At 45.2% G+C, this 25,892-nt stretch overlaps 1 protein-coding gene across 2 annotated transcripts in view; it reads left to right on the top strand.

Moving 5' to 3' along the window:
• The window catches only part of PRKCZ (protein kinase C zeta), a 234,859-nt gene that overhangs the window by 6,863 nt on the left and 202,104 nt on the right, over positions 1-25,892 (top strand). For both annotated transcript variants that reach the window (XM_020975890.2, XM_020975897.2), the window contains 2 exons: positions 13,752-13,873; positions 23,570-23,659. In XM_020975890.2, coding sequence (XP_020831549.1) covers positions 13,752-13,873; positions 23,570-23,659 — 212 coding nt within the window. The remainder of the gene's footprint in view (positions 1-13,751; positions 13,874-23,569; positions 23,660-25,892) is intronic.

The following is a 25,892-nucleotide window of genomic DNA, read 5'->3' as shown; positions in this document are numbered from 1 at the left end:
TAGTGCCTTCCCTCTGACATGATCTCCAGTTTATCTCGTCCTTTTATTTATCTTCATATGGTGAGATGACACAGTGGATGGAGTAGAGGACTCCTTGGATTCAGGAAGACCTGAGTTGGAATCTTGCCTCAGATACTTAATAGCTGACTAAACTCGGGCAAGTCACTTAACTTTTATGAGCCTCAGTTTCCTCATCTGTAAAATGGGAACGATAATGGCACCTACCCCAAATGAGATAACATGTGAAACATTTTTCAAACCTTGAAGTGCTCTATAAATGAGATGATTATTATTGTTATTTTTTGGTCATTTGCATGTTATCTCCCCTCTTAGCTCTTTGAGTGGAGGGATTATTTTTTTACCTTTCTTTGTATCCCCAGTGCTTAGCACATTTGTTGCCTGGCAGATACATAGATCTTGACTTGTCTTGAGGTGTCACCTTCTTCAGGGAACCTTCTGTGATTTCCAACCCCATCCCTCTGCAGTGGTCAGTGATCTCATTTCCCTCCAATGATTATTTTGTATAAGATCATAAGATCACAGGTCTAGATCTAGAAAGGACCTCAGGGGCCATCTTATCCAGCCTCTTTTTTCATTTTAGAGACCAGAGAGATGAAGTGATCTGTCTCAAGTCTCACACTTAGGGGTAAGAGTCAGAAGGAAATTGAATCTAGGTTCTCTGACTTCAAATCCATCAATCTTTCAAGCTGGCTTGAATGTTTATTTACTGATACAATTTGATTGATATCTTTTATTTTTTTAATATTTCCAGAATTTCTTCCAGTATTTTCCACTCCTCTCCTACCTAAATAACAATAGTTTTAAAGAAAAAAAAGGGAAAGAAGATACCAAAAAATAAGCAAAAACAATAAATAATGGAAAAAGTCTGACAATATAAGCAATGCACACGCTTGTGGTATGGCTAACTTATTCTGCATCGGGTTTGTTTATATGTAGTTTGCATGTTGTGTTTCCCACTGGGTTGTGAGCCCCTTGAGTAGGGGTGATATTAACCTTTCTTTGGATCCCCAACGTACTTAGCACAGTGCCTTCACGTTGACTGACTGACCTGACCCACAGACCTCCCACCTCTTCGAAGGAGTGGGGTGGGACTGTCTTCTGGTGTCTTCTTTAGGGCCAACGTGCTCGTTCTTTGTAATTTTGCAACATCCATTTTTTTTATCGTTGTTATTCTTTCTGTTTTCACTCATAGTCAATGTTTATATTGCTTTCTTGGCTTTGCATCAGTTCACTTAAGTCTTCCCATGCTTTGCTGTATTTTTGTTGTTTCTTACAGGACATTGTATTCCATTGGATACTAATTATATTGAATTTCATTTGTTCTGATGGAATTCCATTCAATTGAATAATTTCTAGAAGGGGAACATTCTAACTTCAGAAATGTAAAGGGTAGGAATGTTAGGCAAGTTGCCTCCTCTCTCTGGATCGCGGTTTCCCCCATGTGTAAAATGAAGAGGTCGTGATAGATGATGAGAGTTAGAGGTCCCTCCAGCTTTAACATTCTATGAAGCAGTTGGGAGGGTTCAGGATAACAAATGCTCAGCATAGGTTGGGTAGGATCCAACTTTACTGATTTATCCTGAACTGTATGTGCCTAATCCTTTGACCCTTGAACTAAGTTCTGATTTTAAGACTTGGCCTGCTCTTCTCCTTCCAGGGAAGTAATTTTTGGGGCTGGGAAGTACCATAAATTAATCATATACTAATTGGCCTTCCCTTTATTTCTTGGTCAAAGGAGGGAATTGCAGAGGCATTCCCAGACACTGCCCTCCACCCTCTAGGTTAGAAAGAGGCTGGTTGATGTGAAATCAGTTCTCCTAATTACTAGTTTCAGTAACCACCCCCTTTCTCCACCCTGGGGAAGATCAGGGACCATAATTGTGCAGAGAATAAAAAATAATATTTCTCTTTTCATCAGTCAATCAACAAGCACTTATTAAGTCTGTTTTATGTCTGAGGATTATCGCTTGGGTGAGTAAAATGACCGGTTTGTAATTGAACAAGAGCACTGCGATGTAAGCTCATCTTCTGTAGACTCGATGAAAACATCCTCAGGAGAACTTCCTTAAAAGATAGACAATGAGGATGAGATAGAATTTTCTGTTAGATACCTTATGTTATCTTCTATTTTGTCAGTCTTTTGACTTTGTTTTAATATTTCTTGTTGCCTCCTGGAGTCATTGGTTTCTGTTTGGTCCATTCTCATTTTCAGGGGTTTTTTTGCTTGGGCAGCTTTTATACTACTTGTACAAAGCTGCTAATTCCCTTTCCAATTCTTCCATAATTCTCATTTCTTTTCCATTTTGTATTTTCCTCTAGTGCTTTCATTTCATCTACAAAATCATTTAAAAAATCTTGTTTAATCACTTCCAAACCCAAGTGGGGTTTTCCATGAGGTATCGCTTGTTATTCTCTTCTGTGTTTATGTCTTGAGCATCCCTACCACAATAATACCTTTTTATGATAAGGGTTTTTTTTTGCTGGCCCATTCTTCCACAGCCACCTTCCTGACTTGAGACTTGATCTAAGGGCTGGGCTCTGCCACACTTTTGGAGGGAAGGGCTTGGCTGGTCCTGTTGCCCCCCAAGAAGGGGTATTGAGTGTTGTGTTATTCCAGGAGCTTAGGGAAAACTCAGGCTGGGGATGTGAAAGCATTTAGTGCTCCCCGAGTGGTCGGCTTCGAGGCAAAGTCTGATTGCTGCCCTCTCGGTTTGAGCTTGACAATTCTTGACTGGAATTTGGGTCTGAGTAGCAGGTCTGTGGACTTTTGCCTCATAGAAAGTTTCATTTAGGTTGCTGCTAAACTCAGCACTGTTAATAACATCTAAAGCATTCTGCAAACTTTAAAGTGTTTCATATAAATGCTAGCGATTGCTCTTTGGATCTCTTCCTGTGGGTCTCCATATTTTAGAAGATTTTCCTTCCACGTACTTTGGAGAGGATGAGCATTTGGCATGGACGCACCCGTCAAAAGCATTGTTCTCAATTTGTATATGTACTCTTGGTGATGGTTTTGCCTCTGACTTGTGTGTGCTTTGGGTAAGTTATTCCTCGGGCTCCTGTTATCTCACTTTCACGAATGGCAAAAATATCAGCACCTTGGACTTTTTATAGGAATTTTGAAAGTAAACAAGGCTTAAAGTTCTTGGTTCTTGGAGGAAGGAATGAAAAAAAATGTGTGATAGGTACGAGTTGGTCTGGTGGGCGACCCTCCGAGGGGCCTGAGATGCCATAGGTGTGGGTGCTGCTCTTTGGCTCACACACAGCTTAACATCTGGCTGGCTGGGAAAGGGGTTTGGCTTTCTTAGTGTTGCTTGTTTTCTTTTTGAAGTTGTGAACAGTTAATTCTCAACGTGCAGATGGCCATGACTGGGAAATCATACGTGATATGATTAGACAAAATAGAAACTCCAGTGTTTGTGCCATTTAAAGTCCTTCAAAATATGGCTGCAGCCAACCTTTTCAGGCTGATGACACCATATTTTCTTTCCAGCCACTTGGGTGTCTTTTTGCCGATCCTCACGCCACGTTCCACATCCCATCTCTGTGTGTTTGTGCCACGGATCCCTGGATTGCTAACTTTCCTCATTCCACTGCTGAGGCTTCTTAGTTTTCTTCCTATCTAAGGTCCAGTGTCCCCTCCATTCCTGGAGGCCTTTCCTGATCCATCCTTCCCCCTACCTGTTAGTTGTGAAGCCCTTCCCCCTCCCACCAAGATAATTTTGTATATGTCTCATATATGCTTGCATTCCTCCAGAAGAATGGAAACTCCTTACTGGGAGAGCAGGTACCGATTTTGTCTTTGTAACTGTACTGCAAGCATTTAGCACACATACCTGTGTTCTTCCAGAGATCCCAGAAATACTCTCTTTTGTGTTTATTCTATGTCTAAGTTTTACAGAATAAATCCTTTTATTAAAGGGATTTGTTCTGTGACGTTTGGATTCTGTCAGAGCTGCACTTGAGGACTTAGAGGGTCACATATTCTCTCTTTTTTTTTTTTTGACTAGGCAGTGGGGTTAAGTGACTTGCCCAGGGTCACACAGCTAGTAAGTGTTATGTGTCTGAGGCTGGATTTGAACTCAGGTCCTCCTGAATCCAGGGCCAGTGCTCTATCCACTGCGCCACCTAGCTGCCCCGAGGGTCACATATTCTCAAGGCCTGAATGCCCTCTCTATGGTCTGTGGATTTAGATATAGCCCTTGCTAAAATGTAAGCTGCTTGAGGGATAGGCTGGTTTCCTTTTTGTCTTTGCCAGTGCCTAGCACATACTAGGTGATTGATTAGTGAATGCTTATTGGTTGATTTGCCTCTTACATGAGATGCTTATTAATACATATTGAATGAATCCATCGGGAGAGAGGTCTCCTATGGTGAAAGCCTTCTATCCCATCCTCACCACCATGAAGCAGATACCCTTGGTTCAGTGGGAGCTCTTTCAGGTGGGATGGGGATCACAAATGGCTTTCCTAGGATGGGAAGTCTGGCCTGACCTTAGTTAGGCAATAGCCTTGAGAAGAAGATACATGGGGCCAGAGTGACCCAGTGAGTCCCAGCCCAAACCCTACGAGAATCAAGGGATTAGGAAAGAATGAAACTTGTGAGGAATCATGTTGGGAAGACTATTTCAGGGGACAGCTAGGTGGTGTAGTGGATAGCGTGCAGCACCTGGAATCAGGAAGGCCTGAGTTTAAATCTAGCCTCAGCTACTTCCCAGCTGTGTGACTGTGGGCAAGTCACTTAACTCTGTTTGCCTTAGTTTCTTCATCCATAAAATGAGCTGGAGAAGGAAATGGCAAGCCACTTCCATATCTTTGCCAAGAAAACTCCAAATGGGGTCATGGAGAGTCAGGCATGACTGAAATGATTCCTCCACCACCACCACCACCACCACCACTACCACACGCTAGGCCCCATGGCCACTTTCTGCCCTCGTGTTGAGGGCATCACCATCCTTCTAGTCACCCAAGTTCAAAGCTTCTGAGTCATTTTTTTAAAATTAGTTAATTTTATTTTAGGCAGTTGGGGTTAAGTGACTTGCCCAGGATCACATAGCTAGTAAGGGTCAAGTGTTTGAGTCCGGATTTGAACTCAGGTCCTCCTGACTCCAGGGCCTGTGCTCTATCCACTGTCCCATCTAGCTGCCTCTTTCTGAGTCATTCTGGACCCTTCTTTCTGTCATTCCCACATCCAAATCAGTTGCCAGATCTTGTCTCTCCAACATTTCTCTACGTTTGAGCAATTCCCCTTTGCTCTCACTCCTACAGCTGTCACTTTGCTTGTGACCTCATCACTTCTCATCTGGACTCTTGCAGAGATCTTCTACCTGATCTTCCTGCATCCAGTCTTTCCTCTCTCCACATAACTGCCCCAATAATCCTTTTATAATTTTTAATTTTGATGGATATCTTTAGCTTGGGACATGACATTCATTCCCTCTTGTTTCCTCAGCCTCAGTGACTCCCTGTTGACCTGGGAGGAAATACCAGCCCCATTGGTGGGCATTTAAAACCCTGCTACAGTCTGGCTCTGGCCTTTTTTTTTTTTAAGCTATATTTCACACTATTTCCCTTCAAGCATTTGATTTTCCACACCAAATGGCCTCCTCAATATTGTCATGCTGGGCATTCTATATCTCCAGCTGCCATACTTTGCCTGGAATACTCTTCCTTCTTACCTCTACCTCTTAGAATCTGTCCCTCCCTTCCTGTTCAAGTGCCACCCCTACTAGAAGACTTTGATTTCCATCCCCGCCCTCTCCATTGGTTTGTATTAACTTTGAATAGACTTTACTTATCTATTTATAGATTGGATCCACCCAATCATCCCTGTGTTATCAGCTCCTCCTTGGCCACACCCAGGTGGCTTTTGTCTTGACCTCTCCACTGCCCAGCTCACCTCCATTCCAGTCCTCTGGCACCCTGACCTCAGGCTTCAGACAGGAAATGGATGGGCAAAGGACCCGGGATGAGGGTGGGGCTGATTTCCCCCTAACCGCATCAGATTTTTCTGATTCTTTCCCCCTCTCCAAGACCAGCCTTGTAGATTAGTGAGTTATAATTTGTGGGATACTTCTAAGTTTACCTGTCTCAAAATCTCTGCCTGGAATTCTGCCAGTTAGACACTAATTGGGGCTAACAACAAACACTTGCTGGTGAATTGGGGGCAAGGAGGACAGAGGTCTCAGCTGGGCAGCCAGTGTGGCGCAGATAGGCTACAGGAGAGGCTTAGGTCGACACTGCCTTTGTTTGCTTCAGTTCCCTCATTTGTAAGATAGGGATAATAAGAGCACCTACCTCCCAGAGGGGTTGTGACTATCTAATAAGATGATGTGTACAAATCTTAAAGAGTGATGTAAATTTATATAGTCTCAGAGTTGCCTCAAGGCCCTGAGAGTTTAAGGGATTTTTCCCCAGGGTCATAAATCATGATTGTCTCAGAAATAGGACCTGAATCCAGATCTTTCTGGCTTTGAAGCTGTCTTTTCAACTATTACTTCACACCTTTTCTCTGTAGCCAGTAGGTGCTTTGTGGTTATGGAACTGAAAGATCTTGGGGCTCCTCTTCACCTGCTGTCCCTTCTCTGAAGGGCCCCATTTCTGGCTGTGCCTGCCCTATATTTAATGTAGGTGCCCTTCTGGGGAAGGGAGAGGGGTGGACAACCATGGAGTGCCCATTGGAAACATTTCTATGGTGCAAAGTAAGTAAGAGAGGAAGGGGTTTGGGCTGCAGGGAAGAAATGTGTGTGTGGCCCGAGTGCCTGCTCAGTTCATTCTGGGAAGAAAGTACTAGAGTCTTTTAGGCAGGTCCACACACACGTAGCTCTTTCTAGTGCTACGCCACCACCTGGAGGAGAGAGAGAGAGAGAGAGAGAGAGAGAGAGAGAGAGAGAGAGAGAGAGAGAGAGAGAGAGAGAGAGAGAGAGAGAGAGAGAGGAAAGAGAGAGAAGAGAGAGAGGAAAGAGAGAGAAAGAGAGAGAGAGACCCTTCCACATCTCAAGGGTTAGGGGCTTAGGGGACCCCACTATCTGGAAAATTACCTTATATTTTTTGACCCTCCCTTCATACCAGAGAAAAAGACTGAATTTTTTCTTTTTCTTTTATGGGGCATTTACAGTACTTTGTTGTAAAAATTGGGTTAAGTATTTGGTTAAAGTTTCTGTGTCTTCGTCCTCTCCACAAAACTCCCCCCAAAATTCCCATTTCATTTCTTGTGGGGACCCTTGATAGAGTGAAACCTGAGGTGGAGAAAGTTGTGCGTGTGTGGGATAACTGTACATATGCACGTACATATATACAAACATACACACATACATACATAAACGACTTGAATAACAGCAACCTCGTCAAAATTGCAGATGACCGATACACCAGTAATAGTAACAGCTAATGTTTGTATAACGCTTACTCTGTGCTAGGCTCTGTGTTAAGCCCTTTCTCAATGGCCTTCTTAATGGATCTTCTAGAAAGAGGTGACAACATGCATGGTTCTTTCCTTGTATTTTTCTGTTGTTGGACGAGGCCAAGACTCAGTGCTTAGATTTGCATTTCTTTTTTTAAGGACTCTGGACTGGGTTTCCAACATCTGTAACTTCTAGAGACATGAGGTTGGGATGTGTGTGTGGTTAGGGTATACATGAACAGGTGAGTTTTCTCTCTGTATCGTAGCAGCCAAGTGGACCTCTGGCCTTTGCCCAAAGACCTCTAGGCAATCGATAATCTCCTGAGGTATGAGGTAGCTCCTGCTCCTTTTGGACTGCCCTCACCATTAGGAGGGCCTCAGATACCTACTAGCTGTGTGACCCAGGGCAAGTCACTTCAACCTGTTTGCCTCAGTTTCCTCATCTGTAAAATGAGCTGGAGAAGGAAATGGCAAACCACGCCAGTATCTGTGCCAAGAAAAATCCAAATGGGGTCATGACGAGTCGGGCGGGAGTGAAGTACACCCTCACCCTGTTAGGAGAGGCAGCATGGCAGAAGTTACTCCTGAGAAAGGAGAATTTGAGTTCAAATCCTGCCTCTCCCTATATAGGCTGGGTGCCTGAATTGCTCTCTGTCCTCCTCTGCTATTGACCTCCCTGTCTCACCTTCCATGGGAAGCTTTCCCCAGCCCCTAGGGCCTTCCCTCTGGTCCTTATTTCTTATTTATCCTGTATATAGCCTGCTTTGAATATATTTGTTTATACTTCCTCTTCTCCTCTTAAATTGTAAGCTCCCTGAGGGCAGGGAATGCCCTTTGCCTCTTTTTGTATTTCTGGAATTTAGTTAGTGCTTAATAAATGTTGATTGATTGAAAATGAATGAATGAATGATTTATGCTGGGCTGGTTACTCTACCTCCAGGTAGAGTAACTCTCTTGAGAGTGGGAGTTTCCTACCTGACTCCATCCTCTGGTGGAATTTTGAGTCTAAAGAAACCAAGCTCTTTTGCCTACTTTGGTGATTCCCTGCCTGTTCTCCCCAAATTTAGCTCCAGCATTTCCATCTCTGTTGACTAGTCTCAGGGCAGCTAGGTGGCACAGTTAGGAAGACTCAGTCTTCCAATCCAGCCTCAGTTAATGAAAACCCCAGATGAGGTCACACGTTGGACATGACTGAACTACAAAAAAGCATCAGTGTGTCTGGTGTTGGGCTAGGCACTGGAAGATAAGTATGAGATTGAAACTTTCCCTGCCCTCAAGGAGTTTATATGAATAAATATTAGGTGAATAAAGATGACCGTATACACAGCTGTTAGATCTAAGGTAGTTTAGGAGGGAAGGAAGGGCAGTAATAGGGCAATAAGGAAATGCTTGTGTAGAAGATCTTGCAGAAAGGAAGAGCTAGACTCTGGGAAGTGAAGAAGGAGAAAGGGCATTCCAGGCATGGGGGCAGGACCAGTTCAAAGGCATGGAGGTAGGAGATGAGTGTTGTGTAAACAAGAGAGTAAACAAGTAGATTGGCTGGATCAGAATTCTAGAGGGCAGTAGTATCTAGGGGGCTGGTAAAACAGATGACTTTCTGTTCGATCCTCAGTACCAAGGAGTCACTGGAATTTATCAAATTGACATGGTCAGACCGCTGCTTTAGGAAATTCATTTCACCTTCTATCCCAACATTATCCTGCTTTTACTTTGTGTGTGTTTCTGTGCACCGTTGTCCCCTTTCACCCCAAACCTCCCTGTGGTAGAATGTAGGCCCCAGTGCCCAGCTTCATGAATGTTTCAGGAAACTTTATTGAGATTGGAAAGATTCTTGAATTGAGGTGAATTAAAAGAATTGCAGAAATCAAACTGCCCCCTCCCCAGGGGGCTTATGACTCCTCTCCCTCCTACTCCGAGTGGCTAGGATCCTCTTCTCCAGCCAGGACATTCCCATTCCTGGAGTGCTGTTCCTCCTCACCTCAACCTCTACAAATCCCAGGCTTCCTTCACAGCACTGTTTATGGACCACCTCCTCCTAGAAGTCTTTCCTGATTTCACCCCTCTCCTTTTTGAAATCACTTTGTATATACTTAGTATTTTCTCATCAGTATATGTGTTACCACTTTCCCTTTTCCTTGTCAGATTGGGGTCCCCACGGCCTGGTAGGTAGCAGGGGCTTGGGAGATTACGCTTCTCACCTCAGCTGCGTGCCTTTGTAACCTCTGGGCCTCAGTTTCCTCCTTGGTACTGTGAGAGGGGTTGGCCTCCTGACCTCCCTGGGCTCTCTTCCAGCTCCAAGTCAGTGATATTATTACGATTCTCCTCGAAGACATTTAAGCAGACACCCTGACTCAGACTTAATCCCTTCTCAGCGCTATTCCTTTGCTCTTGATGTGACTTCCTTTCCTGTTCATGGCCTGCTAACCACCCGGGTAGGGATTAGCTGGCACCTTTGAATAAAGAAGACTGCTTATGTCTCAGAAGTGTGTTTGTAGAGCTGAGATGAAGGAGGACCTCTGATCATCTACACCCTGATGACTTTACTTATCCTATTTCCCCTTTACCTCCTTCACTTGGACCCTGCATATGGATCATTGGGGTGCCGTGGTCCTTGGTGCTGAGCAGTGAGTGCAGTCAGATGCCCCAGCCTGCACACGACTCTCATGCCGTTTGGTTTCTGTTTGGAATAAATGGGGGATGGGGAGGTGTCGCAACTTAACAGCTCCATGGCAGGATGTGGAACATGGTCAGGGCCAGATAAGTGTTACTGGAGCTGGATTATTGGAGAGGCAGCATCATTTAGTAGATAGAATACTGAACAGAATCAGGATGAGGAGGGGTCTGGATTCTGCTTCTGATTGGTCATCGTGGGAGCTTGGATTTAGAGCTAGTAGGGACCTAGCTCCTCATCTCTTCTAGCTGCCCTCATTTTCATCATTATTGTGTCCAATTCTTTGGTTTTTTTTTTTTCTGGCAGAGATACTGGAGTGGTTTTCCTATTTCCTTCTCCAGCTCATTTTACAGATGAGGAAACTGAGGCAAGCAGGATTAGGTGACTTGCCTAGGTAGTAAGTGAGTGTCTGAGGCCAGATTTGAACTCAGGTCTTCCAACTCCAGGCCCAAAGCTCTATCCACTATGCCACCCAGCTGTGCCCCTCATTTTCATAGGCTCACAGAGTATGAGAAATGGAAGGGACTTTGGGGTCCATGATTTTTTACCTTTTTGTGTCCTGGACCCCTTGGATGATCTGGTAAGAGGTTAGGCCCTTCTCAGAATCATGTTTATAATTGTCTAAAATAAAATGCATAGGATTGCAAAGGAAACCGATTAGATTGAAATAGAGTTCTCAAAATATTAAAACAAAATAGATCTCAGTTTAAGGATCCCTGCTCTGGCCCAACCCATTCTTTGACCAAAGAGATCTCCAGTACCAACAAGTGGTCAGCAAATCTCGTTGAAGACCTTCAGTGGGGCAGCCCAGTCTTCTTTGGGGCAGCTCCCCTTGACTCTTAGCCCACCTTTGCCTTTTGCATGCATGGCTGTGTCCTCTGGGGCCAAACAACTTTAATCTCTCTTCCACTGTACTTAACTGCCCTTTAAATCCTTTTTACCCAGAAAGAAATTGACCTCTCTGAGCCTTAGTTTTCTGCTCTGTAAAATGGAATTAATGAGAAGCAGAGTGGGTAGGGGTTGTGGATAGAGAGCTGGACTGGGAATGAAAAGGACCTTAAGACATTAAGTACCTACTGTGTGCAAAACACTGGCAAAAAGTAGGACCGGTCCTTGTTCTCCAGGAGCTCACATTCTAACCCTTAGGGAAAGTTTTAGCTTCAAGTAAGAGAAGTTAAGGGAGGGAAATAAGCATTTATATAGTATTTACTATGTGTCAAGTGTTATACTAAATATATATATATATATATATATATATATATATACATATATATATATATATATGTATGTATATATATATAACAAATAATACCTTATGTGATTCTCCCATTCTCCCAACAACCCTGGGAAATGTAGGTTTTATTATTATTCCCCCCTTTTTAGTTGAGGAAACTGAGGCCAACAGTCCCAGTCACATAGGGAGTCATTGTCTGAGGCTGGATTTGAATTTGGGTCTTTCTGATTCCAGGCCCAGGGAGCCACTCTCTGGACAGGTCCCGTGGTCCTTAGGGTGAAACAGCAAAACAGACTATACTGTCTCTTCTTCAATGTCTTTTCCACGAATGAAATCAGATCACTTTCTGATATTGAGGCATTTGACAGTAGCAAAGACTTTTCTAGATTCCAGGCCTGTTTCTGATCTTTACTGGCCGGGTGGCTCTGTGCCAGTCACTTAACCTCCTAGTGCCAGGGGCAGGTGTCTGAGAATGCTGGCTGTGGGAAGGGAGTTTCCTTCCTGGGACTGCCTCTCCCTTTGGTGATGAAACAAATCCTAAACAAAGCCAGGCCCTTTTCTCCCAGGGTCATTATCTGGCTCTTGCATTAGTCAAAGTTCATCTTGTATAGGGATGATTCTCTGTTACCTGGGACTTTTAAATTCTGGAGATTTGTAGATTCCAAAAGTGGAGATGAAGAAGAAAACTGTGGCAGCCTATGCCCCAAGGCTACAAATTAGAGATAAGTTGCCTATCTACATCTGATGGAGTTTTTTTAAAAAAAATTCAGCTTTTTTTTTTAATTACAAAAACAAAACAAATCAGAATCTTTCATCTCTCCTACTCTCCCACCCACTAAAAAAAGGAAAGGAAATTATTGAAACATGCATGATTGAGGAAAAAAAAATCGAGCATTGACCATATCCAAAAAAATATATGTTTCAAGCTGCGCCCTGGGTCCTGTTGAGTGGCAGCTACGTGGTTTGGTGGATAGAGCGTCAGGCGTGGAGTCAGAAAGTCCTGAGTTCAGGTGTGACACTTACTAGCTGAGTAACCCTGGGCAAGTCACTTACCCTGTTTGCCTCAGTTTCGTATCTGTAAAATAAGCATAATAGTAGTGTTTACCTCACAGGGATATTGGGAGGAGGCACTGAGATAATATTTGCGAAGTGCTTGGTATAGTGCCTGGCACGTTGTCCGTCATTTTTCGATCACATCTGACTCTGTTCTGTTCTTTAATCACCTTCATTTCCAATCTTCCTCCTCCCTCCCCTTAGGAGTGAAGCCATACCTGGCCACAAAGAGTATTGCTTGTGTCTGTTTGTTTTTTTTTGCAAGGCAATGGGGTTAAATGACTTGCCCAAGATCACACTGCTAGTAAGTGTCAAGTGTTTGGTCTGAGGCTGGATTTGAACTCAGGTCTTCCTGGTTCCTGGGCTGGTGCTGTCCCTATTCCTTGTATCTGATGCCCAATGCAGCCTTCCATACTCCTAGTCTCCACCCCTTATGTAAAATGAGGGTGTTGGACTGGAATGTCTGAGGTTCCTCCTAGCTCATGATTGGATCATCCCATCCTGACCCCACAAGGACTGAGGAAGGAGGTTCATTTTCTTCCCTTTTTCCAGGGCCAACCTTGGTTATCATAATTACCTAGTATTCATTTTTTTTGTATTATTTCCATTTATGTCATTGTGATCATCAGGTTTATTGTTTTCCTTCTCTTTCGTTATCTTATTTGAATCCCACAACAACATAAGACAGACGTCCTGCAAGTAATACACCCATTTTAGAGCTAAGGAAATTGAGGCTCACCAAGTGGCAATGTGCCTGTGGTAATAAAGCTCACAAGCATGATCTGTTGAATTTCTTGTAATCCTTCTCATCCTTTGATTTAGGAAGCAAAGAGTTTGAGTCAACCAGTTAAGAAGCATTTATCAATTAAGCATCTACAATGTGCCAGGCATTGTGCTAAATGCAGGAGATACAAAGAAAGCCAAAAATAGGGGCCCTGCCCTCAAGGAGTTCCCAGTTTAATGGCAAAAGTGGGAGCCTACAGGCTTCAAAGACAGGGCCTCCCTGACTGTAAGTCCTGCACCTGTAGTATACTACCTGTAGCCTATCTGAGCCTCAGTTTCCCTGTCTGTAAAATGAATCTGATAATAATGGCATGTATCACCCAGGTGTGTAGAGGGACAGATTCTCCATAAATTTCAAAAACATTGTGTTTCTTCTGGTACCATTTGTATGAAATGTTAAATCACTCCACAAAAGTGAATGGCTAAATAATTGTTATTATAATAAATATTTTTGTTGGGGATTTACACTTCAGAGCCATAAGTGGCATGCTCGAAAAGGTGCCCATGATGCCCCTTCCAAGAAAGGGCTCTGACTCAAACGAGGAATATTCTTATATTCAAAATCTCTCCTTTTCCTCTCTATCCCAGGGACATGCTGATAACCAACCTGGATGCATCTATGACCTATGACGAACTTTGTGACGAAGTGAGAGAAATGTGTAGTTTACACCAGCAACAGCCGATCACCCTTAAATGGATCGATGATGAAGGTTTGTCCAAATTGGCTCTGCTCTGGGACTTTGTTTTCAGCTGTTCCTAAAGTGTCAAATCTGTGGGACCTAAGCATTTTCTTTTTCTTTTTTTTTTTTTTGGTTAGGCGATTGGGGTTAAGTGACTTGCCCAGGGTCACACAGCTAGTAAGTATCAAGTGTCTGAGGGTGGATTTGAACTCAGGTCCTCCTGATTCCAGGGCCGGTGCTCTATTCACTGTGCCACCTAGCTGCCTGGACCTAAGCATTTTCAAAACCAACTGCTTCCCAGGATAGGTAAAGAATGTTAGTTAGTAGCAGCGCATGGGTTCAAATCCTGACTCCTCTGCCATCTAGCTGGATGACCTTGGACAAGTCACCTCTCTGGGTCTGTTTCCTACTTTGTAAAATGAGAGGATTAGACTAAATGATTTCTAAGGTCCTTTCCATCTTGAAATCTATATAATATAATATACAATTATATAATGCTTTAAGGTTCGCAAAGCTTGTAGTGGCGATGATAGTGATGATGATAATAATTATAGCATCTGGAGCTGTTCTCTGGCTTTGAAGTTTGCAAAGCACTTTACAAACAATATCTCATTTGACCTGCACGACAACCCTGGAAACAGGTGCTATCATTATCCCCATTATACAGATGAGGAAACTGAGACCCAGAGAGGTCAGATGACCTGCCAAGGGTCTATATCAGAAACTGATAGGATTTTCTTAGTGGAATCAACATTAAAGAAGAAACATTAACGCCTACCTTACCCTTGAGCTGAAGGACCATGGGATCTTTCCATCTGCCTTAAAGTTGAAACCTTCCATATGTATTGTATCTCTCATTAGAATGTGAGCTTCTTGAGGGCAGGGGTTGTCTTAATATTTGTGTCTACAGCATTTAGTACAGTTCTTTGCATACAGTAAGTGATTTATAAATGCTTCATTCCCTCATTCATTCATTTTAGATAACTAGTATGTTTCTTGAGGTAGGATCTGAACTCAGGTTTTCATGATTGAAAGTCCAATGCTCTGCTTGGGGCAGTCTAGTGGCAAAGTGGAGGGAGCACCAGACCTGCAGTCAGGAAGACCTGAGTTCAGATCCTGCCCCAATCTCTAGCTGTGTGACCCTGGACAAGTCAGTTGCCCAATAATCTTAAGCTGCTTCTAGAGAATCACAGAGTCTAGGATGGCATCCAGGGAACAATCTGGAGAAACAGGAGAGCAGGAACAGGGCTTCTTAACCCTTTTTTGTTTCATGGACACAGAAAAGCACATAGACTTGCTTCTCAGGTCTCAGCTGGACCTAGAGTCAGGAAGACCTGAATTCAAATCCAGCCTAACTATATGGCCCTGGGCAAGTCATTTAACCTGTGTTTGCCTCAGTTTCCTCATCTGTAAGATGGGGTAATACTAGCACCTACCTTTCCACATTGTCATGAGCATCAAATGAGGTATGTGTAAAGAGCTTCGCTATGTGAGTGCTAGCTATTGTTTAGCATGATAGAGCTAGTTTACGGTGGCGTGGGCTGCCTGGGAGGGCCATGGGCGCAGTGATCCTGGCCGATCATTTTTCAGTCATATTGCAGAGGAGATTTTTGTTCTGGGAGGAGTTGGAGTCTACGGCCTCTGGGCTTCCTTTCAATTGTAAGATTTGGTGATGGTTAAATTGCAATCTAGGTAGAAATACAGGCACTAAGTAGGTTGCAAAGGTGGGGTTCCTCAGCACTTTCTCTTTCCCACCAGAGTCTTCTAGTAAAAGCCTCATTAATAATAGAAGGTTGCCTGGTAACTCGGATCCCTGACATCCCTACAGGGGGAGACTGGAATGGAGTTTGTCATTAGGGCTTACTAGCTGGTGGTACCATTTGTGGAAGTGTTGGGGTCTTCCCATTGGCTGGTCAGGGCCCCATCTCCTCCGGGCAGTGGTGGAGACATGACCAAGTCTGGCCCTTTTCTTCTCAAGTCTGTGTGGACCACCCTCATTTTTCCATGATCACCTACTCACCTGGCTGGGCCCTTGTCTTTCAGTCATGGAATCTCTCATTTGGCAGGGGAATCAGAGGTCATCCCCTTTCTGCAGCATCCTCCCCAGTAATGGGGAATTTCCCACTAACTGGACCAGCCTTGCCATCTTGGACAGGCTTCCAAGTCTCAGTCTCTGAGCTGGAAGGGACTTAGGAAAGCATTTATGCCAATACATACCTGAACCAGAATCAGCTTACCTGACCAAGTGGTCATCTGATCCCCTCTGGGTGACCTCCAGGGAGAGAACTTAGCGCCTCTCATTCCATTGAGAGGAACCTTTCCTACTTAGGAAGTTTTTCCTTGCGTGGAACCTCAGTCTCTCTCTTTTTAAAATGTAAATAGTATTTTATTTCTGTCCACTTACATGTAAAAATAGTTTTCAACATTTATTTATTTTTTCCTCTATCTCCTCATTTACTTTTTTATTAATTTATTTATCTTTAGTTTTCAACGTTCACTTCCACGAGATTTTGAGTTCCAAATTTTCTCCCCATCTTGTCCCTCCTCCCACCCCAAGATGGGATGCATTCTGAATACCCCTTCCCCTAATCTGCCCTCCCTTCTATCTCCCCCTCCCTTGTCTTATCCCCTTCCCCTTCAATTTTCTTGTAGGGCAGGATAGATTTCTATACCCCATTGCCTGTATATCTTATTTCCCAGTTGCATTCAACTGGGAATTTCAAGATTTGGGGTTTCAAATTTTTCTCCCTTCCCCCACCCCAAGATGGGAAGAAATCTGATATAGGTTATACATATGTGATCATGTTAAACATTTCCATACTCAATCTTTTCAGTTTCCCCCCTTTTCTTCTAGTTCTGCCTTCTGAAGCCAAGGAGAAAAAGCTAGCCCCTCTTCCATCTGATGATAGTGACCGTGTTTGCTTGCATTTAGATAATGCTTACAAAGCACTTTGTGCATATTAGCTGATTTGAGCATCGCAACAACCTTGGAGGGCAGCTGTTGTTAGCTTCATTCCCATTTTACAGATGAGGAAACTGAGGCAGGTAGTGGTTAAGTGACTTGCCCAGGGTCACGCAGCTAGTCAGTATCTGTTGTCTTAATTTGAATTTAGGTCTTCTCGACTCCAGGCCCCAGAGTTCTATCACTCTGCCAGCTAGGTAACTGAAAGCACTTTAAGTACCTTCAGGAACCCCAGACAACATGCTGTCATGCCACAAAACATTTCCATGGGTCCCTGCTTCTGTTACCCTCCCTCATACCTCAGTGTGGCATGTCCCTGAGGGCTTAGCACAGAATGATTGCTTTCAAACGGCCTCGTCAGCACCTCTGCCCTGACGCTGGGCTGCTTCCCTGCGCTGCTAACCACGGTCATTCATTTTGCATTGATTTTTAAAATAACATCACTAGTCTTTTCTGACCTTGTTTCTGGATCCTGAGGTTGTCATGCGTGAGGGACCTTGCAGTCCAGAGGAAATAGGTGATAATGATTATAATATGAGAGGCAGTGTGCGGGCCTTGAAAGCAAGACCTGGGTTCAAATCCTGTGGCTGGCACTGCCTGGGTGACCTGGGGCGACTCATTTCACCTTTCTTCGGTTACTGGATGTTGGTATTGGCACAGGCAGTTGAGATGGGTCCCCAAGATGGAGGAAGGGGGAAGGAAATCAATATTTCTGTAGTACCTGCTGTGTGCCAGGCATTGAGCTAATAATAAGTGCTAATAAATAATAAATAATTGTGCTTTACAATTATTATCTCATTTGAGCTTTGCAACAACCCTTCCAGGAAGGTGCTGCTATTATTCCCATTTTACAGTTGGGGAAACTGAGGCAGACAATGATTAAGTTTCTTCCAAGATTCTCTTGGCTAGTAAGTGTTTTGAGGTCAGATTTGTACTCAGATCTTCCTTATTCTGGGACAGCTAAGGTGGCTCAGTGGATAGAATGCTGGCCCTTGAATCAGGAGAACCTGAGTTCAAATGTGACCTCAATTACTAGCTGTGTGATCTTGGACAAGTCACTTCCCTCTGTTTGCCTCAGTTACCTCATCTGTAAAATGAGCCAGAGAAGGAAATGGCAAACCACTCCAGCATCTCTGCCAATAAAACCCCAAATGGAGTCACGAAGAGTTGGACATGATTGAAAAAAATGAGTGAACTTCCTTATTCCAGGCCCAGCTCTTTTATCCGTTGTACCACCAGTTGCTTCTATGAGGGGCTGAGCTCTGGGCTTGAGGCTTTCTAGCCAACCCTTGCCTACCTCCCGAATAACAGCTTCCATTCATGGTGTATTGCTTGAGACCAAATGCTTTTCTCATGGCAGCCTTGCCCCTTCCTCCCTGTCTGCAGATAGTGATTGTATTCTATGTGTTTTTGAGAGTGAAGAAACTGAGGGCCAGAGAGCTCGTGCTAAATGTCCACGGGGCTCTGATGCTTATTACACTTTGTGTTCTGGAACAAGTCATTTCTTTGCTCTGGGCTACCCATTTCCTGGGAGGGTTGAACTAAACAGAGCCCCTTTCTAGCTCTAGGACTTTGATCCTCAGGGTTGGACTGGTCCACTCTTTTCATTTAGCAGATTAGGAAGTTAAATGGCGGTCACCAAGATGGATTTGAACCCAGGTTTCTTCTGACCCAGAGGCTAATGCTTTTTCTAATATAATATACCACATTACCCTTGTCACCTGCCTATTGCTATTATTTTCAGTTTATTATCTGACTTCGATAATGTATTCCATACCCATAGTCCCCCACCTCTACCAAAAAAGAAAGGAAAGGAGTGTAGACCCAAAGAAGGGAGGGAATAGTCTTAACTCTTCCATTGGTGAATTGGTTGGTTTTACCTAACTGCCTTTTCTTTTCTTTTCTCTTCTTTTCTCCTCTTTTCCCTTCTTCCTCTCCTCTCCTTTCCTCTCCTGTTATTTGTTGTCAGGGATCCTTCCATGGATGGGAGAAGGGGATGGAATATATTTGGATGAAGATGATGTAAAGGTGGAGGTGATAGGGTCATAGATTGAGCAGTGGAGATGACCTTGGGGTGTCACTAAGTCGACCCCTCTCATCTTGTAGAGGCTTAAGAAACTGGTCCGGTGTCATACAACCAGTAGCTTTGCAAGGTGGAATTTGAACCCGCGTCTTCCTAATTTCCAGGGTAGCAATTTATCCATTCCCACCAATCTGCCTCTAAAGATACTGGTAAAAACTTCAAATGAAGGCTAAGTGGTATCCTGAAGTCACTGCCAGCTGTCCAGCTGTAACCTTACTGCCATCCACGTTCTGGAGAGCGCGGCTTCCATGGACCTCTGGGCGCCATACCACCACCCTGTCCACAGTGGCATTGCAGTGAGATCCCTCCATGAGAAGGGGAGGCAGTTGGGTACAAAGGAAAGAATTGCTGGATTCTGAGTCAGAAGAATAGGCCTAGATCTTGGCTCAGGCCTCAGTTTCCCTATCTGTAAAGTGAATGAAGTAGACCCTTCACCCTCTCAGGACCCTTCTTGTTGCAGATCCCCTGGCGGATGTGTAACTGACCCACGACCAAGCAATGAGAGTTCTCAGCGAGTGCGTTTTTCCTTCCCTCTGTAACCCTCATGATGGGGGTGGCGGCACATTTTCATTAAAGTGATGATATTTTCCTTCCTGTCACAATTGTGAGCTCTTGGCAGGAAGGTCTGGCTTGTTTTAACCCACCTCTTCCAGGGTCAATTGCAAGGCAAGTCACCCTGAGCTAAAGAGAAATACTACTAGCAGACACTTGGAGCTTACGGGGATCCCATTCTCACAACTCCCCACTGGGGAGGTAGCCTATTTTACAGATGCAATGACCAAGGTTCAGAGGAGATGAGACTTGTCAGTGGACGCACAGGTGCTCACGGTCCCGTAGCTCATCATTTTCAGAGGTGGCATTTGAAGCCTAACCTTGCCGACCGTCTTTGCCCCGTACTGCACCACACCAACTAGGGGCATGCCCGGAGTGTCAGATGATGGTAGATGTTTTGGAGACTGACAGAGAGGGTCAGGGAAGCCTGGGAGAGCAGAAGGTGGAGAGCCCAGGTAATCCACATCTCCCCCTCAATGCTGCCCATTTGTTGAAGGAGGCCGGCTGAACTTGGCCTTCACCATTCTTTGGCATCCAGAATCTGGGCTCTTTGACCTTTTAGGTATCAAGAAATGAATCACTGGTCAGTTGGAGGCGGCAAAGGAGTGTGCTTTGGTGCTGCCAAACCAGATTAAATGTAATTGGGAAATAGGTAACAATCCAATCTTACAAAATAAATCCAAACACAGCAGAACATAAGGTTAATTCGTGGTTTTCTAAGTCAATATGGAGCCTGCAGAGATCCTCATGTAGGGCTGAGTTGTCTTGTTTCTATCTGAGTTTTATCCCACTGGCTCAGAGCACCAAGAGGCAGGGACCTGCTCGAGGTCTCCCAGCCAGTGTGTGCAGAGGAGGAGCTAGAACCCAGGTCCTCCTGACTCTTCATCCATTATGCCAGGCTGCCTCTAACCTTGTCTTTGTTGTGTAAATATTTTTAGATTGACTTAGGTCATCATAGGAGCAAGAGGTAGAGCTAGAAGCTGGCCTGCTTATTTTACAGGAAAGGAAACTGAGGCCCAGAGAGGTTAGGCAGGTTGCCCAGGCTTGCACAGCATGATTTGGTACCCAGGTCTTTCTCACTCTAGACCTAGTTCTCCATCCATCCCAGCCCAGGGGAATGTAAGCTCCTTCAGGGCCTGTAGCATTTTCTTTTGTTTTTAATGTGCATCCCTAGCCCAGTGCTGGCTTATACTAGATACAACTTAGTATAAATGCCTGTTGAAGAATGAATGAATGGATGGAGACTGTTGTTGAAGGATTTTTGTTCTGGTCTCAGTTGACCTGGATGGCCTCTGGGGTCAGAGAGTCTTTGTTTCCGTGACTGCCTTAATGACTGTGTGACCTTTGACAAGTCATATGTTGGGACCTTATTTTTCTTATCTGTAAGGTTTGGGGGTTGGACTGGATGACCTCTAAGCCCCTTTCTAGCTGTAAATTCAATGATCTCTCGAAACAGGGAATATCTGCATTTTTTAATGTGTAAGGACTGTTGGGGTAGGGGTACAGGGGGGAGGTGGAGGAGGGACATGCTGAGATGGTTGTTGGGGGATTTGAATTAAAACTTGTTTTGAATTAAATTGAATTAAAAGGTTGTTTCTCTTCCCCCTCCCTTGCTCTTCTTTCTTTCCTTTTTCCTTCCTCCTTTTCTTCTCCCTTCCCCACTCTTTCTTCCTCCCTCTGTTCTCTCCTTTCCCCTCACTCCCTCCGTCTTTTCCTCCCTCCTCCTCCTTCTCTCTTTCCCCCCTCTTCTTTTTTCCTTCCTTCCCTTCCCTCTTTGCTCCCTCTGCCTTTTCCTTCTTCCTCCTCCTTTTCTCTCTCCCTCTCTCTCTCTCCCTCTCTCTCTCCCTCTCTCTCCCTCTCTGCGTCGCCCTCCCTTGCCTCCCTCCCGCGCCTCCCTCTACCCATCCTTGGCTGCACGTCACAGTGTCCCGGGCACACAGAGCCTGCGCGCATTAGAGGCAGCCCTTGAGCTCAGGCCGCTCTCCACAGTCCTCTCGCTTCTCTCTAGACTGTCTCTTGTTCTCGGTCACTGTCGCTGGGCGCGCAGACACTTCCTTTCCCCGGCCCTTGTTTGTCAATGTTTGGTGTTCCTTTTGCTCCGCGATATCCGCATTCTTCACATGTTCTTCTCTAGGGTCTGTTGATTCCTCCACTCATTCCCGGCCAGGTGGGATTCCTCTTTTGGGGCTCCCTCTGCTGGCCTTAGCCAGGATAGAGCTGAATCAGACTGAAGACTAAAACATTCCTTTGCCTTTTTCCCGAAGTAATCCCAGGAGGCGGAAGAAACACTTTGGGTGTCCTTTTCACGGCTGTACCTGCAAAGTGAAGGCCGTCAGATAGTTCTGTAAACGATAGACCCAAACCTTTTTGCTCTGACCTTGCTCTTCTTGGGATTCAGTGATTAGGGGGCAGCCACTTCCTACTGGGAGGCAGTGTCTTAGTCGGTAGAGGGCTGGTCTTGGAGTCAGGAAGACCTGCTTTTGAGACGTGACCCTGAGGTCTGGCCATCCAAAACTGGATAAATAATCTAAAATCCCAGAGTTCCAGGCAACTCCCTGACATATGAGTCAGCCAGTCAGTCTTTTTGGGTAGCAGGAGTCTTCTACCAGGATGAACACTGGTCCAGACCAGGGGTGGGGAACCTGACACCTTGAAGCCACGTGTGGCCTTCGAGGTCCGTGGGTGCGACTTTTGACCGAGTCCAAGTTTTACAGAACAAATCCTTTTATTAAGGGGATTTGTTCTGTGAAGTTTGGATTCAGTCAAAGGGCTGCACTTGAGGACCTAGAGGACCACGTGTGGTCTCGAGGCAGCAGGTTCCCCACCTCTGGTTCAGGCTCTGTGCATGTGGGCTACTTCCTTCCCCCCACTTTTAAAATTCATTCTTAGATTCTCCTCTCCAAAAAAAAAAGGTACTTTTAAAACATTGTTTTCATTTCCTCAAGGTTGGGTCATTGGATTGTAGAATTTAGAATGAGAAGGCACCATGGTAGGGTAGGAGCACTGAATTTGGAATCAGAGGACCCAGGTTTGAATCCTTCCTCTGCCAGCTATGTGGACCTTGGGCAAATGCCTTCCTCGCTCTGGGCGCGTGCCCTCCTCTGTAAAACGTGGGCATCGACCTCAGAGGTCCCTCCCAGCTCTGAAGCCTAGGCAGTCCTCGAGCCCTGCTGACTCTTAAAATGGAATCTGGCTTTTCATTGTGTCGGGGGGGTGACCGGGACATGCCTAGACCTCAAACTGCCATTGGGCTTTCCTTTAAAACCACCCCACCCGTACGGAGTAGTGTGTTCAGGTCTGGGCACTGCTTTTTAGGAAGGATGTTGGTAAGTCGGATGTCAGCCGGGATGGTGACGTGTCTCAAGATCATAGGAACTAAACTTTAGAGCAGGAATTGACATTGATTCTAACCCCATCATTTTATAGGTGAGAAAACTAAGGCCCAGAGAGGTTGAGTGACTTGGCCAAGATCACACAGCTAGTAAGTTTCTGAGGTGTGGTTTGAACCCAGTCCTTCCTGACTCCAGTTCCTGCTGTCTGTCCACTTCATCATTCCTCCTTTTTTTTTTCTTTTTGGTGAGGCAGTTGGGGTTAAGTGACTTGCCCAGGATCACACTGCTGGTAAGTGTCAGGTGTCTGAGGCTGGATTTGAACTCAGGTCCCTCCTTTTCTCTGCTGAAGGAAGTAGGGATATTCATCCTGAAGAAAGACTTAGAGGAGGCTTGAATATTTGAAGGGTTGTCCTGTGAAATAGAGGTTAAACTTGTAGTGTTTGGGCCCCGTGGGAGCAGAACCAGGAACAAGGCTTACAGATTGCCAAGAGACAGCTAGGGGGTTGATGCCACTAACTTGGTAACCATGAGAGCTACCCATAAGTGGAATGGGCCGCCTCGAGAGGTGGGGAGTTTCCTCTCCGTGAAGGGCTCTGAGCAGAGGCCGGAAGACCTCATGTGGGTATGGCATGGAGGGATTCTTGCTCACGGAAGGGTTGGGCCAGGTGGCTTCCAAAAACTCCTTCCCTCTCTGGGATTCTTGGATTCTGATAGCATCAAACAAGTTGGTAAGAGCCGTATCGAATATCCCGCCGAGTTTACGTGGTGTCTCTTGCCTCGTTTTTCCATTTCATTAGGTGATCCGTGCACCATATCTTCTCCGATGGAACTGGAAGAAGCTTTTCGCCTGTACTGTCAACACAGAGATGAAGGACTCATCATTCACGGCAAGTAGCTGGAAATGAAGCTTCCTGGCCTCTCTTCACAGGGCTTTCCTTGGAGAATGATCTAACTGGGGCTTGTCTCTTTGACTCGGGCTAACCCTTGGCCGCTGGAAATAATTGTGTAGGTTCTAAGTGCTGGCCAGGGCGGGTCGTTTGTTCTTCGGGTCAGATATATTATCCCGCTACTTATTCTGTCCAATTACGCTTCCCAGCGTGGAGAAGCTAATGAGCGCTCTTGCCCCCAGTGGCCCTTCTCACAACTCTTAGGGGGTGGGGAGTATCTACAGATGCTTCTTATAGCATCATCACTTTTCTACTTCTTCTCAAAACTGACGAATCTAAGCTCAGCCTAGTCTAATTGTACTCCAAGCACTGTGCGAGGCGTGGAGGATGCAAACAGAAGAGAGACAGACTCTGCCCTCAGGGAGCTTACATTCTCCATGGCTCTGAACTGCTGTTAACTTGATCATTAACTATTGGGGACAGTTAGTGTAAGGACATATTTTCTCCTTGAGGAATATTAATTTTCCCCCTAACTTCATTGTTCTTATTTCCATCCTTTGAAAATCTCTCTAAATGTCTCACTTAACGATGAACAGATTCCCCCCGGTCACACTCTCCATATCCCAGCGTTTCTGAACCCCTGTAGTTCATCGTCTAAACCCATTCCCCATCTTGTTCAGTCGTGTCTGACTCTGCATGACCCAATATGGGGTTTTCTAGGCAGAGATACTGGAGGGGTTTGCCATTTCCTCCTCCAGCTCATTTTAAGATGAGGAAACTGAGGCAAACAGGGTGAAGTGACTTGCCCAGGGTCACACATCTAGTAAGTGTCTGAGGCCGGATTTGAATTTAGGTCTTCCTGACTCCAGGCCTGCACCACCTAGCTGCCCCATCTCCCACTACCAGATAGATTCCTTCTTCCTATTCTCCTCAATCCACCCCACCCCCAAAGTCCCAGTCAAATGCTACTCACCCCATGACACTTTCCTCGGGAATACCTGCTCCGTAGGTAACAAACTTGCTTTCATCTTTAGTCTCTTCCTTTCCCATTACTTCCATTTTGTGGCTCTCACTGAGACCTGATGACACAGCCTCCTTGGCCACCCTTTCCAGCAGTGGCTGCACTTTCATTCCACTGCATTCACTGGTTGAGGCAGGGGACTTGGAATACTCCTTCCTCCCCATTGCCACTTCCCCGTTCTCCTTCCACCACCATCACTTGGTTGCTTCTCGTCCTTTTGAGGTTCATGCAATCCACTCTGCCATTCAGTCAAAATTCTGATAGATGTTGCCTGCAAACCTTCTGTATGCTCCCCTTCCTTCTGCAATGAGTTCAGTACTTGGCTCAGCTTTTCTCCCTTCCCCAGACCCTGCTCTCATACTAGGGAATTTCAGCCTACATATTGAGACTCCTTTGGATACCCTAACCTCTCAGTTCCTCAACCTACTTACTTTTCATGACCTTACTCCTCTGCCCAAGTCAGCCACACACAAAGATGGTCGTACCCTTGATCTTACCATCACCTAAAAATATCCCCCTCCATGTCCATGAACTTGGAAATTCCCTGTCTGACTAAATCTATTTGGCTTTCCACTTCTCCTTCTGCCTTCTCTTCCCTAACCCGGTTCCTTGTCCCCGCTGTGGTCTCCGATTCCTCGACTCCCTCGCCTCTTCCAAGGTTATTGCCTCTGCACTAGCCACTCTCTCTTCTTTCCTGATGTTGACCCCTTGGTGCCAGTTGAACTCAACATTTTCCTCTTCTCTTGAGTCCCTAGCCACCTTATCATGTTGCCCATTGTGTCTTGCCGTGCCTCAGCCTTGGTTTACTCCCACTGTCCACTGCCTTCCTTCTTACACACACGCTGTTCACCAAAGGTGGAGAACATCATGAAACTGTTCTACCAGGATCCATTAGGGATTCATATCATATAACCTCTGCTGATCCCTCTCTGCAGCTGGGCAATCCTGCTGTACTTCCCTTATCAACTCACTATCCCACTCTCCACAGCGGTTCTTCTAAACCTTTTTATCCCTTCTCAAACCTCCCAGCTAGGTGGCCCAGTGGGTAGTCAGGAAGACCTGAGTTCAAATCTGGCCTCAGACACTTAGTAGTCGTGTGACCCTGGGCTAGGCACTTAATCCTGTTTGCCCCAGTTTCCTCATCTGTCAAATGAGCTTGAGAAGGAAATGACAAACCACTCTAATATCTTTGCCAAGTTACCCAAATGGGGT

Source organism: Phascolarctos cinereus, unplaced genomic scaffold, assembly GCF_003287225.1.
Source record: "Phascolarctos cinereus isolate Bilbo 61053 unplaced genomic scaffold, phaCin_HiC Scaffold_726;HRSCAF=1367, whole genome shotgun sequence".
Lineage (NCBI taxonomy): Eukaryota > Metazoa > Chordata > Mammalia > Diprotodontia > Phascolarctidae > Phascolarctos > Phascolarctos cinereus.
This window is presented reverse-complemented; position numbering and strand designations above follow the sequence as displayed.